The sequence below is a fragment of the Sander vitreus genome, chromosome 6 (assembly GCF_031162955.1).
Source record: "Sander vitreus isolate 19-12246 chromosome 6, sanVit1, whole genome shotgun sequence".
Lineage (NCBI taxonomy): Eukaryota > Metazoa > Chordata > Actinopteri > Perciformes > Percidae > Sander > Sander vitreus.
Window position 1 is genome coordinate 14,058,240 of NC_135860.1, and position 12,864 is coordinate 14,071,103.

The window sequence follows — 12,864 nt, forward strand, 5'->3', positions numbered from 1 at the left end:
ATGTTTATTGTTTAGCATTTTTATTCATCAAGTCTGTAAGCTACATACAAAGTCTTGTGGGAGGTCTAAAAGACACTGAATGTGAAAGGAATGCATAAAAAGCAGATACAGTAAATACAGTATGTCGGTCCGCATCATATGAGCACCTTTAATCACAGTCATTTTGAATGATCTGAAATTGCCTGAACAGGGAGCCTGTCTTGTCAGATGTAACTATGTGTGGTAGTGTTTAGTGAGAGATTAACCAGGCACTTCAGATAAAAGGCAAGATCCAACAATTCAAAGTGAGGTACATGAGAGCCCTGCTGCTTCCCTCACATCCTGTCCATTCCTTTATCCATCACTTTCATCTCTGCATTCATCTTCTCATATTGCACTTATCTCTGTTACTATCATCCACATTCTCAATCCATTTATCTGTTAAAATAAAGCTTGTTTACCACCTCTGTTTGTTTCAGATTCAACTCCATGCATCCATCAACTTGTTTAATTCATTAACCTGAAGAGCATGTTCCACAAATGTCTATGCTATAGACTTAAATGGCATCGGTTACTGTACATTCTGTTTAATGATTTAAAATATTGTAAATGATTAGAATATTTCAGCAATTCACAAATGATAAGAACACAAACATAATGAAATGTAACTACAAATGTTGCCAACGTTTAATCATGTTCAGTCTATGACATCTCTGCAATATATTTATGATAAACTAAAATGTGGGGAAACAAGTTGCTTCCACTGTCTCTCATAATGACACTGCAAGAACCAAAGATGTTTTATGACTTATTAATTAATCAATTTTGTCCAGTATTTAAACCATCAAACAGAATATATAAGATGCCTGACCAGAAGCGAGAAAACACTTTCCATCAAACTCTATCTCTGCCACTGTGCCCCTTTTTTTTTTCTTTTTTTTTTTACACATAGCTACCCAGTTTAAAAAAAACACAGCTAAGTTATTTAATGACAGTAGGCAGTGCTGTTGTAGGGATGACAATGTGGCGATAAGCCAGAGAAATACAAGGCGGAAACAGAAATATCCAGCTTAACTAAACATGGTGGGAAGTCCTTGGTGAAATATTGTGCCAGGTATTTGTTTGGAGTCATAGGACCTACACTTTGCAACATTTTCATGACAATAACATTATCAGAGGAAATGTGGCAGAAAATATGTTCAATGGTAAATACAGGCACAATCACCTCAATAAAATTTCAGCACAAAGGAGAAATCCTCAGTACGCTTTTGGGGAACAAAAGTAGTTTTGGTGTAAAAACCTTTAGAACCTGTATGTATTTGATATGTGAGCCCACCAGATGGAGACAGAAAACCTGCTGTACAGTATTTCTCCCCATTAATACTGATGTGCTCTTACATGTGTATGACGCTTTCTTACGTGTGCTGGCCAGTGTCATATCTAGAGAAGAACACATTTGGAGGATTTTTTCTCTGTATTGCTCGTGATTTTCACCTCTCGGCCTGTGGGGCCCTGTCAAACAAGGAAATACAGATAAAGAGAGGAAATTACAGACATATCTAGCATAAAGTCTTATGTTCAGGGAGGAACTAATGCTTCAGTTTGGTATTATTTGATATAACTTACTGGTTTCTTGCTGGATTTCTGTAGTATGTCACGTGCCAAAGACAGAAAGGACTAAAGGAAACATAGAAAGGTTAAAAGAGTGAGATAAAATGAAAGTTACCTCTGCAGCATTTGTGGCAAATTAAAATATCATAAAAAAGCACACCCATAAACCAAAGTTTAATGAGGTATGAAGACAGTGTTTTATTAGTCAGCGGTTACATTCCGGCTCACCTCATCCACGTTAATGCTGGACTTTGCACTTGTCTCAAAGAACCTGATGCCATGATCTTTTGCCAACTGTCAACAACAGACACAGACCACATTCAGGATATGGTAAATAATCACTTCCTGCTTCTTATCTAAAGTAAATGCAAAGCAAAAACATCAAAAACGTGTGTGACACACTTAATCCCTTCCTCAAACAACCACTCCCTCTCATATTTAAAAAGAAGAAGAAAAAAGTCAACAATGAAACCTTTGACTATTACTACTCTGACCACAACACTTGAACACTAATGTAACAGCATCACAAAGGAAATAGTTACGTTTCTCTTCGGATCATCTTACCTTTTCTCCTGTCTCCCTGGAAACTTTCCGCTTTGATTCAATGTCACACTTATTGCCTAGTAACATTCGACAGACCCCAGCTGATGCATTCTGGGAAAGAGGGAATGCAGTTAATTGATTAGTTGAGCTCTTGTCTACAAGAAAGTTTGCTCAGCTATGAATATACATTTAAGAAGAGATCAAAGCGAAGGAAAGCAGACATCTTTACATCAAGTCTGAACTGAACAACCAGAATAAGCTGCACTTACAGCTGCTGCTCTGCAGGAAACTGTCTCTATATTTAAGACCAGGTCAATGAAATGATTAGAGAAAATGATTAATTAAACACAAATTAGGCAAGTGGGTTGTGACATGAAGTCTTTACTAATTAACAAAGATCTAGCACAGATGCATAATTTGGCTATGCAGAGAGGATTCTCTGTGTGAATGAGATGTGGGAATAAATAGAACTGGGCAATATATTGATATTAGATCGATATCGTGATATGAGACTAGATATCGTCTTAGATTTTGGATATCATAATATTGTAATATGGCATAAGTGTAATCTTTTCCTGGTTTTAAAGGCTGCATTACATAGTGATGTCATTTTCTGAACTTACCAGACTGTTGTAACTGTTCTATTATTTGCCTTTACCCACTTAGTCATTATATCCACATTACTGATAATTATTTATCAAAAATCTCATTGTGTAAATATTTTGTGAAAGCACCAATTGTCAGCACTACAATATCGTTGCGGCATCGATATCGAGGTATTTGGTCAAAAAATATCGTGATATTTCAAATTTCCTTTTTTATTACATCCTTGTGTTCCCACCAAATAAAATAGAAAAAAAGATGACAAACATTTAATTTAAAGCCCTTCCAGATAAAGGGTTAGTTTGCCTGGTAGTGTCAAGCCTGGAAGAGAGTTTAGATTTGAATACTAAGGTTTTTGAAATATCTGTCTCTAGATAACACTTTTGACAAAGCTTTTTGCACACCGTTTTGAGTACAATCAAATGTTGTTTGATGAAAAAGAACCAAAGAATGACACACACTGATGGTCACTTGTACTCATTCTATTAATGAAGTTTCAGTTCCTTGATCAGGAAGAAATTATTTTACCTGACCCAAACATCAATGATAAAGCGACTATAGACATCCTGGTAGAATAGTGGTTAAGACCCATACCATGTAATGTGATCTCTCTCATGGTTTCATGTCACTACTCAACTGTCCCTATTGATTAAAGCCAAAAATGGAGAAAAAAAATACTTTGAAAAATAAAGAGAGTACAATTAACAGACAGTTTGAGAGATTATTTGGCTCCTCAGTCAAGATGAATGTCCCCTGAACCTTCTGCTGCCTCTGTTACAAAATGGAGCTGGACAACAAATACATTTAAAAACTAAAAAAGAAACAGTTCCTCATGATGATACACAAACCTTAATGTGGAAACTTTTCATTGGGGCTACTAGTTGATTAACTGATTAAAGTGAGTATTTGCTGCTCTTCTAGCCTATGTCTTATATCATTGTAAACTAAATATATATTGGGTTTTGGACTGCTTTTCAAACAAATCAAGATATTTGAAGACATCGTGCTGGGCTCTGGAAATTGGATTTTTAATTATTTTCTGAAATGTTATAGACAAAGCAATTAATTAATTAATTAATTGAAAAAAATAGCTTTAACAGGATGACAGGATTTAACAGGATTAATTGATAATGAAAATATTGGTTAGTTGCAGCTTTAATTTGTCCAGTGGAAAGATGTACCAGTGACAACTAGGGGTAAGAGTGGTGTGATTTAGGTGAACTAACCCTTTAAAATCACCAGTTGTGCAATGACGCTGCTTTGTTGTTGCAGCAAGCAAATACACTTACATACTCATGACTAATAAATATCCAACTGACTAAGCACTATTTTTTTTAAAGTATTTCCTGATTATTTTTGCCAAGACTGAGTGGAAACAGTCTCACTTCTTTGATGCTCTTCATCCAATTCTGGATGTTCTCGTAGGACTTCTCGTCTGTGATGTCATACACCAGGATGATGCCCTAACACAGAGACAATGAGAGAGGATTTAAAGAGTCAGTCAAAGGTACAGAGCGAACACAAAGGGACAGTGATGTCAGCCATGATTATCTAGTCTGCTTGTTCTGCAGGCGTCCTGTGCTCACCATGGCTCCTCTGTAGTAGGCTGTCGTAATGGTCTTGAACCTCTCCTGCCCTGCTGTGTCCCTGCACAAAGCACACACAAAGTAAGAAAAATGTGCACTGATGCGTGCACATTGTGCAAGACCTTTAAAATACAACTCAACAATTCAATACAACGTCAAAAAAAAGTCCAAGTTGCAGGACAATACATTTAATGTGCATTTTACACTGCTATAGCAAGCTGAATCCGTTGTATGACATAAAGTGACTCTCTGTGGCGGCCCGTGTGATAGATACTTAGACAATAAACCCTGTCATAGTGAAGTCCAGATTTGGAGAACAGGAGGGAGGTTCCCTCTTTTCTCTCAGGAAAAAGAGCCAGAGAAAAAACAAAGCATTTCCAGACAAGCAACCAACTGTCATCTCTTACCAGACTTGGAGTTTCACTTTCTTTCCCTCCACTTCAATGGTTTTTACTTTAAAGTCAATGCCTTGAAAGAGTAGAGGAGAGAATAGATAGACAAAGATTGTGTTAAATACCTCAGATATGACTTAAAACCACACCCACCTCTCTCAAACACACACACACACACACACACACACACACACACACACAATATAGGTCACCTTCCCTTACAACAGACATGTAGGAAAGGCGTATACAACCCTGCAGGACACACTAACTTTGAGTTATGTTTTTTTTTTTTCCTTCTGGACAGACAGACAGACAGCTAGGGGCAGAGGAGATGGGTTGTCCTGAAAAAAAAAACATGCATGCCAGAAAGCCAACCATTCTTCTGGGAACGTCGAGATGGTAAAAGAGATAGGAATGAGAGTGGGTGGACCCTTTGAGAGCCAAGTGAGAGGAATGAGATCTGAGGGAGATTGAGGGTCAGGGAAGAGACAGCACACACATTCAACAAGAGAAAAACATTCAACAGGAGAAAAAAGTAAAAGAAGATAAGAGACAGAATGAAAAAAGAAAAGAGAGAGCAGAGACTAGTTCAGACATGAAAGCAGCCTGGGAAACCAGTTTGTACAGCATCAAATTGAGGAAGAATGAAATATCAGCATTCAGCAAACATTTGTCTCACTCATGTCCTAATGCCAATCATAAGTTGGTGCAAAAATGTCGTTAGTTGGAAGGCAAACATACATACACTGTCACAACGTACCTATGGTGGAAATGTACGTGGAGTTAAAATTGTCCTCAGCAAAACGAATGATTAGACATGTTTTGCCCACTCCGCTGTCCCCGATGAGTAACAATTTGTAAAGGAAATCATACTTTTTCGCCATGGTTGGAGCTGCTTCTTCAAAGTTAAAGATAGGCCTACAAGGGGAAAAGTTGGGGCTGTCTCTTTCCGAAAGTTCTTTTCATCGACTCAAGTCTTCAAAATCTTCGTTGTAATTGTGATTAAAATGAAGCAGGCTTTTAAAAACTCCATGTAACGAGTAGATCCTCTTTTCCTTTTTTTCCCGGACTTGTCACCGGTAAATTCCGATCCCCCTCAGTGCCTCTGTGCTCTGTTTGGACTGCGCTGGATAAAGAAACAACTCCATCCAAAGTTGAACTGTATACTGCCGATCAGTCTTCAACACCAGATCTATTCCAGATTAATTTAGCTTTCACCCAAAATCTCAATATCCCTCCTTGGTGGCTACGTGTTTTTTCTGCCTCCAAAAAAAAAAACCAGATCCCAGATCCGCTGAGTGACTACGTAGTGTGGGAGTGCGTCTCAGACCTGCAGGTACTCAGCATGAACACGAGAAGGCGCCGTTTAATCAGAAAACGAATAACACACCTGAGGGGCATTGAACAAGAGAACGGATTTCAAGTAATTATGTTTAACAGTAAAAACTAAGTCGCCATTACAATTCATTTAAGCTGGTGTATGATCAAGCCTATAGGTATTGACAAATTCGACACATTACAAATTAGACTAATTCAAATATTAAAGTAGTCTAGGCTAAGTCATAACATGCAAATTGACATTTAATCAGAATCACAACCATATATACAGGTTTATGGCCTAGTAGGTTTTCACATAGGCCTACCACGCAATTTAATATAAGAAAATACAAGTACCACAAAAAGTAATCCAAAATATAAGTTTGCAATAACGATATGTACAATATATATTCTAGTATAAAGAGCTGTAGCCTACAGCTCTGGTTACTTTTATTAGTTCAAATACATAATACAAAAAATTAACCAGAGATGATAGGAGAGATGGAAAAACGCCCCTGGCTCCAGTTGTTGTTAGTAATTTTCTTTTAAATAAAGTTTGCAAATATATAGGAGAAAAAAAAGATTATAACGTTAATTGGAGCTCAACATAGGCTAGCGTTACATATAAAGTAAGTGGAACTCATATTTGATAGTCAAACATGTTTGGAAGTTGAAATGATTTACATGTCTGTTGTAAAACCTATGTCTGGATACATAACTGAATATTGTTAAATGCTACATGAAAATAAAATAAATTAATTGCAAAATATAAGACGCTACCACGTGGTGTTTTAGGTGTTTTAAAACCAAAAGCTGTTTGTTTTTTGTAACAGGTAGTGGAATGTAAACACCCACAAATGCCCCAAGAAATCAACGTTTATTAAACTTTTTTTTTTTTCAAAGATCCTCTATACTAAACCGTCTCTGATAATATTTGTCTTCTTCCTCCGGATCTTTGCCCGTCAGCCAACGGTTTCCGGTGCGTCGTCAGTGATTTTCCAGTGAGGTTCCCAGCACGCAGACATGCCAGTAAGTACTTCTATGGGGTTTATAGTAGCCATCAATCGTTAAGAAGTGTTTTGTAGAGGGGAATCTAATACGATATGAAAGTTTGTTTTGTTTCTGTTGGAATCAACGCTTTGATTGCTGTGATTTTAAACGTAAAGATGTGAAAAAGCACGTAATATGAATATGGCGAACACGTGCAACAAAGCAGCCCACGCGGGCTCCCTTTATGATCACCAGTCACATGTAGATCTTTTTAGTGCGTTAAAAATCACTTTCTGAAGATATCTTTGTTTGTCCTGTGAATACAGTCACCGTAATGTTGATTGCTTTAAAACATTAAGGCCATTTTTTCTTAGCACTTTATCATATTTCCTCTCATTGGAGAGAGCTCGACCATTGCATCCTGTAGGCTATAATCATGATGTTAAGTTTTAACTCTGACCAGAAATGAAATGTATCCTTATATTTCAGTTATTTCTACACTCCCGTAGATAATTTTAAATGAATGTAGACTAGAATTCAGCCAAACTGTTGTCTTTTAATTTTCTTTCCAGCTTGCAAAGGATCTTTTGCTCCCGAGCTCTGAGGAGGAAAAGAGGAGACACAAGAAAAAACGCCTCGTTCAGAGTCCTAATTCCTATTTTATGGATGTCAAATGTCCAGGTCAGTTTGTTTACGTAGCAACCTGGCCAAACCCTCCTAGATCATTTAGATAATAGAGAGATAAATTAAAGTGCAAAGTACACAAATACTGTGCCTAACTACATCTTCATATTCAAGTATTGAGACTTCAGACTTATTTGAGGGGAAATGTGTTTTTTTTATGAAAATACATTGGAGTAAAAAGCAATGGAGAAAATGTGGGCTCAATAATAATAATAATAAAAAGCAGCTGCAACATGAACTTAAATTTAATTTAAAATTAGAGCCTAAATGTATTATTTGTATTAAAAAATGTTTGCCTTTATGTGTTGCCCTTTCATTGTTCCCTTAGTGATTGGGGTGTCAAATAAGGCATACAATGACACTTGTGACTGTCTGGTTAAATGAGTTTCAAGTGACTCTTTTACACAAACAGCTGCAAGGACACATCAATAACCAAGAGTGCATTGGATAATACAATGGTTGGCCGTTGTTTCATGGCTGTCCCATCCAATGATTTGTGTGCATGTGTTGTGTGCAGGTTGCTATAAGATCACCACAGTGTTCAGCCACGCTCAGACTGTAGTGCTGTGTGTCGGCTGTTCCACAGTCCTCTGCCAGCCTACAGGAGGGAAAGCTCGCCTTACAGAAGGTAAGCAGCGTACGTAGTGAAGGAACTATATATTAGGGCTGTCAATCGATTAAAAAATGTAATCTAATTAATTACATACTCTGATTAATTAATCAAAATAATCGCATACATAATTAACGGTGCCTGAACGGATACTTTTTAAGAAAGTAAGAAAAGAAAAAAAAGGGTACTTAACAGTTGGTGACATTAAAGAACGGCTTGTTTATTGCTAAGGCCATATGGTCAAAATGAAATGATTTAATAATAATGAATAACAATAACTAATTTCAGTAGTAAATTGCTGTTGAACCATCAGATGGGAAAAGGACATTTACAATAACTTCAAATGCACCACGAGGCTGTAGTTTACCAGTTTCATTGAACGCACGTCTGTGTTGTTTCTCCGACGGCAGCTGCAGATTTACACCGTTTAGCGTTAGCTGTCAGCATTTTAACCGTGTTTAATCCAGCTACTAGCTAGCGGTAGGCTAACGTTAGCTGCTGTCGAGTATAGTGTTAACTAGCGTCATGTGCAGCGGTGTTTGTTTCAGAACATCAGAGAGAAGTGCAGACAGATCAGTGGCACCAGATTTCGGTAGCCAGGGTTGGCAGGAAGAAGATTTTTACAAGTAAATGTTCCAATTAATGATCCAGGCAGAACATTCTCGTCTCCCTCCTTCATTTTACAGTCCAATGGTGGCTAGAATGGCTCCGGGTCAATATGGAATGGATTAATCTGCATTTTTTTTTTAACGCGTTATTTTTTCTCAGATTAATTCATCGAAATTAACGAGTTATTTTGACAGCCTGTGTGTGTAGATAGATAGATAGATCTATATCTCTCTCTCTCTCTCTCTCTCTCTCTCTCTCATATTTGGGCCTGTTAGGTTGGGGATCAGGTAGCAGAACTTTGCTGTACAATACACATCTAAGTGACACCTTAATATTTGCCTTTGTGTTGCCCTTTCATTGTGTTCTTCATGAACAGGGTGTCAACTAAGGCATACAGTGACTCTTGTGGTCGTGACAGAAATTTATCATCATTGATCCATTTCTACACAGTCGACTGCAAGCACAAATGCTCTTTCATTCAGGCATTTTTTTTCCGACTTCTTACAGCAAGGACAGCAGGATGTGGTTTCAGAATAGCTAATCCTTTGTTCTGATAAAAGACGGATCAGAATTGCTTCACTCATCACAGTACATTGAAGAAACGACGATACTGTATACAGGATGTTGAGCTTACGGTCAATGTTTGTTTTAACTACCGCTCTCACCGTCCTAACCCTGTGCTGTGTTGCCATGGTAACCAAGCGCTCCTCAATGTTCTTTGCTTTGAGTTACTATGGGTGCAGCTGCAACACTTGGCACTAAAACCGTTAGTTTGGAGGTAATTTAGTCTTTGAAAAGGCAGATAGCAACGTAGAGATACTTTATTTATCCCGAAGGAAATTAAAACATGAGTTTTTGTGTTATCTGTTGTATCTTGTCAGTGCGTGTCAGTTTATACACCGTCCCTGTTGTTTTGACTGGCTTTATACCGTTAATCTCCAATAAAGATTGTTGATGCACTGTCTACCTTCATAAAGGTGACAGGGTCACATACACTCAGCTGTCCGTAAATAAACCTGGCTTTGGGAAATTGTGTTGGACATTTTCAGGCTACAACAATTAATTGATTAATCAAGAACATACAAGACCGATTATTGTAAATAATTGTTACTTGCAACCCCAATTGTGTTGTTTCATACTAAGAGGTAAGGGTGGACAAAATATTAGTTACAATCAACAGCATAAACATTAGATTCATTTTTTTTAATGTGTTTTTGTTAATTTTACTCGTCTTTCTCCATCTTTCCTCAGGATGCTCATTCAGGAGGAAACAGCACTAGTTTGACCAGATGTGGTTGGACACAGTTGAGGAGGCGAATGAACAGCGCTTGATGGACATCAAGTAACACTGCCATGGAGCTGATGAGGCATTTAGGGAAATGAAGAGCGGGAAAACAAATCATGTAATATAAGAAGTCTCTCTACAGAATATGCACAGAGAAATGCTTGGTGTGATTGAGAACCCCACCAACACCACATTTCTATTCATTCATCTCTCTTAATAAACTTAGGTTTTTTTCTTTGGTAAAATAATTATGCATGATTGTCATTCAGTTTTTTTTTGCCTTGTGAAGGTTCTTACGTGTCATTTGTCTGGTAAAAGACTCTTGTCAGCTCAGGACTCCTTAAAAATGTGCTGGTAAAGATCGGGGCATTTGAGGACTCTCGTTTCCTCCAGGTGTACAGATGTGGGGCCTCGACAGTTTGTGGCGAGTGATTTGCATTTGTTTGCATTATACCCTCAATGATTAAGCGCAAACAATTACAGGGAGGTGAGGGTGCACGATGATGCAGATATTGTCCACTAGTTGCTCTGCACTATAGATGTATGCAAGTTTCCTGTTAAAACGAGACCGGTTCTAGGAAAGGAGACACACTGGCTGAAATTGCAAATTACATCCAATAAACTGTCCTCAACTACAGTTGTATTAAGTTAAAGCTGCACTCAGTGTAATTTAATGTTATTGGGTGTGTTAGGGCTGGTAATTAATTTGAAGGTAGAAAATGATGTCCGATGTACATTCAGACACTCTGAATTAGGGTTGATTCAGGGAAAGTCACCACTAACTGCTTTGGTTTCCTGGTGTATGTAAATCACAAAACACTGATGTGACACTAAATGTCATGAATGGTTATGGTTGTGACTTCACATGTGCTTGCACGCTTCCTGTGCAAATGATAAATGTTGGATGAATTCTTGTGAGGTTGCAAAAAACAATCCCACTGGCTCCCAGTTTACACATAGCTGTAGTTTAGGCATTAGGCTCTGGGTGACTGCATTGAGTTGTACATTGAATGAAGAAATAAATTCAGCAGAGGGAGTGAATGATAACTTTGTTGTTGCTATGGTGACATTTTTACAGTATATTGGATACGGCTTAAAAATAAAATGATAAATAATGATTCTGATGTGCCTCCTGGTTACTGACTGACTAATGCATTGCAATTTAGTTTCCTCAAAGGCCTTAGAAGTTCTTTAAAATAAAGTCTAAAATATTTTCTTTTGCTTGCTGTAGACGGTAATGTTAGTCACAAAATGTTTTTATCTGATTGTGGGCTGTCTGGAGACAAACTAAATGTGGAATTTTTGTGACAGACCTGTAGCAAACACTCACTACTACAAGCTACAGGAGATATGAAGCTCATTGTTTCATAATGGGCAAATTTTGATTTTTGCAAAAACTAGAATGCATTAATAATTTCTAATTGGTTAATTCATCCATCCATTTTTGCCGCTTATCCGGATCCAGGTCTCACCAATTTAATTGTATCATTAGGAATACTTGATATATACTGCTGGGAAGTACTGAAAAAATGTGATATAAATAATTCTAGGCCATATGGTCCCTAATGGTTTTTCATCATACCCTCATACTTAGCCGTTGTGACTGAAACAATAATAAATAGGATTTTATGTGGTATTAAAAGGGTTTTAAAAACTGTATCTCGGTGAACGCTGCCGAAACACTGTCGATCACATTATTACCCAAACAGATTGTATCTACTGTAATGAAGGACAGGATTAAGACTGAACCCTGTCCAGTTAGGTGGTGACAGGCCGTGCTATTGAGGAGCTCTCCTGTAAGTATCGGGGCTCAGACAGCAAGCTTTCCTGCTATGGCTACGGCTGTGGGAATAATGAGTCAATACTAAATTGAGTGTAAAGATTAAACAATCCAACTAAAGTGAACCTTTCCTTTGCAATTTTCAAAGTGAGGTGTCTAGAGATAATGGCAGCACTCCAAACAGCTCGTTTTGTCGAAGCAGAATTAATTCATGTCAAGACTGTAGATGCACAGGTTTAAAACTAATCATTAAATTAGATTTTAGGTACATATGATAATTTAAATACTCTCAGGCCCATTGAAGAGTTATAAAAGGCTATGTAACAAACTGTGTGTATGTCTGTGTGTGACACACATTGAGGAATGAGATAAATTCCTTGGTATTCATCACAGTAAGCTCAACCCTAGACTCAGGGCCAGTTAGGGAACAGGCTGACACGGAGCAGTGCAGTGATGGTGGGTAGGGCAGCGTGGACTGACCCAGCGAAGAGGCTCGGAGAGAGAAATGAGAGGCTCAGTGGAGCGCAGCTGGAAAAGGAACTCCTCCTGAGAGTGGAGAGACATGACATCTGTACACACCTGCAGGGAATGAAAAAAGAAGAGTACACATTAGTTAGTTAGTACAGTGAAACCCTACATAGCCAAGGATTATAAATGGCTATGTTGTTATGGCTGTTACTAGTGTTGTGATCATAGTGTGGTGATATTTTCAGTTCTGACTGCAAAGTGTTAAGTTGAAGGTAGGGGGTGCCACAGTGCAACGTCTCAGGAGCCGGCCTGTAACTTTCCTCTTTGATAAGATACAGGAGGCCCCTATGTTGACACCAAAGGGTGGCTGTCAAAATCTGAAGTCACCCATGCAAGGTCATCTCTGA

General features: G+C 38.0%; 2 protein-coding genes and 2 non-coding genes across 4 annotated transcripts; 3 read left to right on the forward strand and 1 right to left on the reverse strand.

The window, feature by feature from the left end:
* Nucleotides 1–3: 3 nt before the first annotated feature.
* rab13 (RAB13, member RAS oncogene family) lies at nucleotides 4–6,032 on the reverse strand. The gene is made up of 8 exons (XM_078252865.1): nucleotides 5,475–6,032; nucleotides 4,730–4,790; nucleotides 4,323–4,383; nucleotides 4,122–4,199; nucleotides 2,155–2,244; nucleotides 1,819–1,884; nucleotides 1,606–1,656; nucleotides 4–1,491 (listed from the first exon to the last, which is right to left on the reverse strand). Exons 1-8 carry the CDS (start codon nucleotides 5,596–5,598, stop codon nucleotides 1,420–1,422), a joined length of 603 nt encoding a protein of 200 aa, XP_078108991.1. The 5' UTR covers nucleotides 5,599–6,032; the 3' UTR covers nucleotides 4–1,419.
* A 948-nt stretch (nucleotides 6,033–6,980) lies between these two features.
* rps27.2 (ribosomal protein S27, isoform 2) lies at nucleotides 6,981–11,327 on the forward strand. Its single transcript, XM_078252862.1, has 4 exons — nucleotides 6,981–7,060; nucleotides 7,594–7,702; nucleotides 8,223–8,333; nucleotides 10,176–11,327. The coding sequence occupies exons 1-4, from the start codon at nucleotides 7,055–7,057 to the stop codon at nucleotides 10,202–10,204; spliced, it is 255 nt and encodes an 84-aa protein (XP_078108988.1). The 5' UTR covers nucleotides 6,981–7,054; the 3' UTR covers nucleotides 10,205–11,327.
* LOC144520134 (small nucleolar RNA SNORA13) lies at nucleotides 7,999–8,131 on the forward strand. The gene has a single exon (XR_013502182.1). It is a non-coding gene; the product is annotated as a small nucleolar RNA SNORA13 (small nucleolar RNA).
* On the forward strand, nucleotides 9,261–9,392 carry LOC144520135 (small nucleolar RNA SNORA13). Its single transcript, XR_013502183.1, has one exon. It is a non-coding gene; the product is annotated as a small nucleolar RNA SNORA13 (small nucleolar RNA).
* Nucleotides 11,328–12,864: the final 1,537 nt, after the last annotated feature.

Coding starts and splice junctions, on each gene's coding strand:
- rps27.2 (XM_078252862.1), top strand. Junction 7,703..8,222: donor TATGGATGTCAAATGTCCAG/GTCAGTTTGTTT, acceptor TGTTGTGTGCAG/GTTGCTATAAGATCACCACA. Junction 8,334..10,175: donor GAAAGCTCGCCTTACAGAAG/GTAAGCAGCGTA, acceptor ATCTTTCCTCAG/GATGCTCATTCAGGAGGAAA.
- rab13 (XM_078252865.1), bottom strand. CDS start 5,598: ATGGCGAAAAAGTATGATTTCCTTTACAAATTGTTACTCATCGGGGAC. Junction 4,384..4,729: donor AAAGTGAAACTCCAAGTCTG/GTAAGAGATGAC, acceptor TGCTTTGTGCAG/GGACACAGCAGGGCAGGAGA. Junction 4,200..4,322: donor CCTACTACAGAGGAGCCATG/GTGAGCACAGGA, acceptor TCTCTGTGTTAG/GGCATCATCCTGGTGTATGA.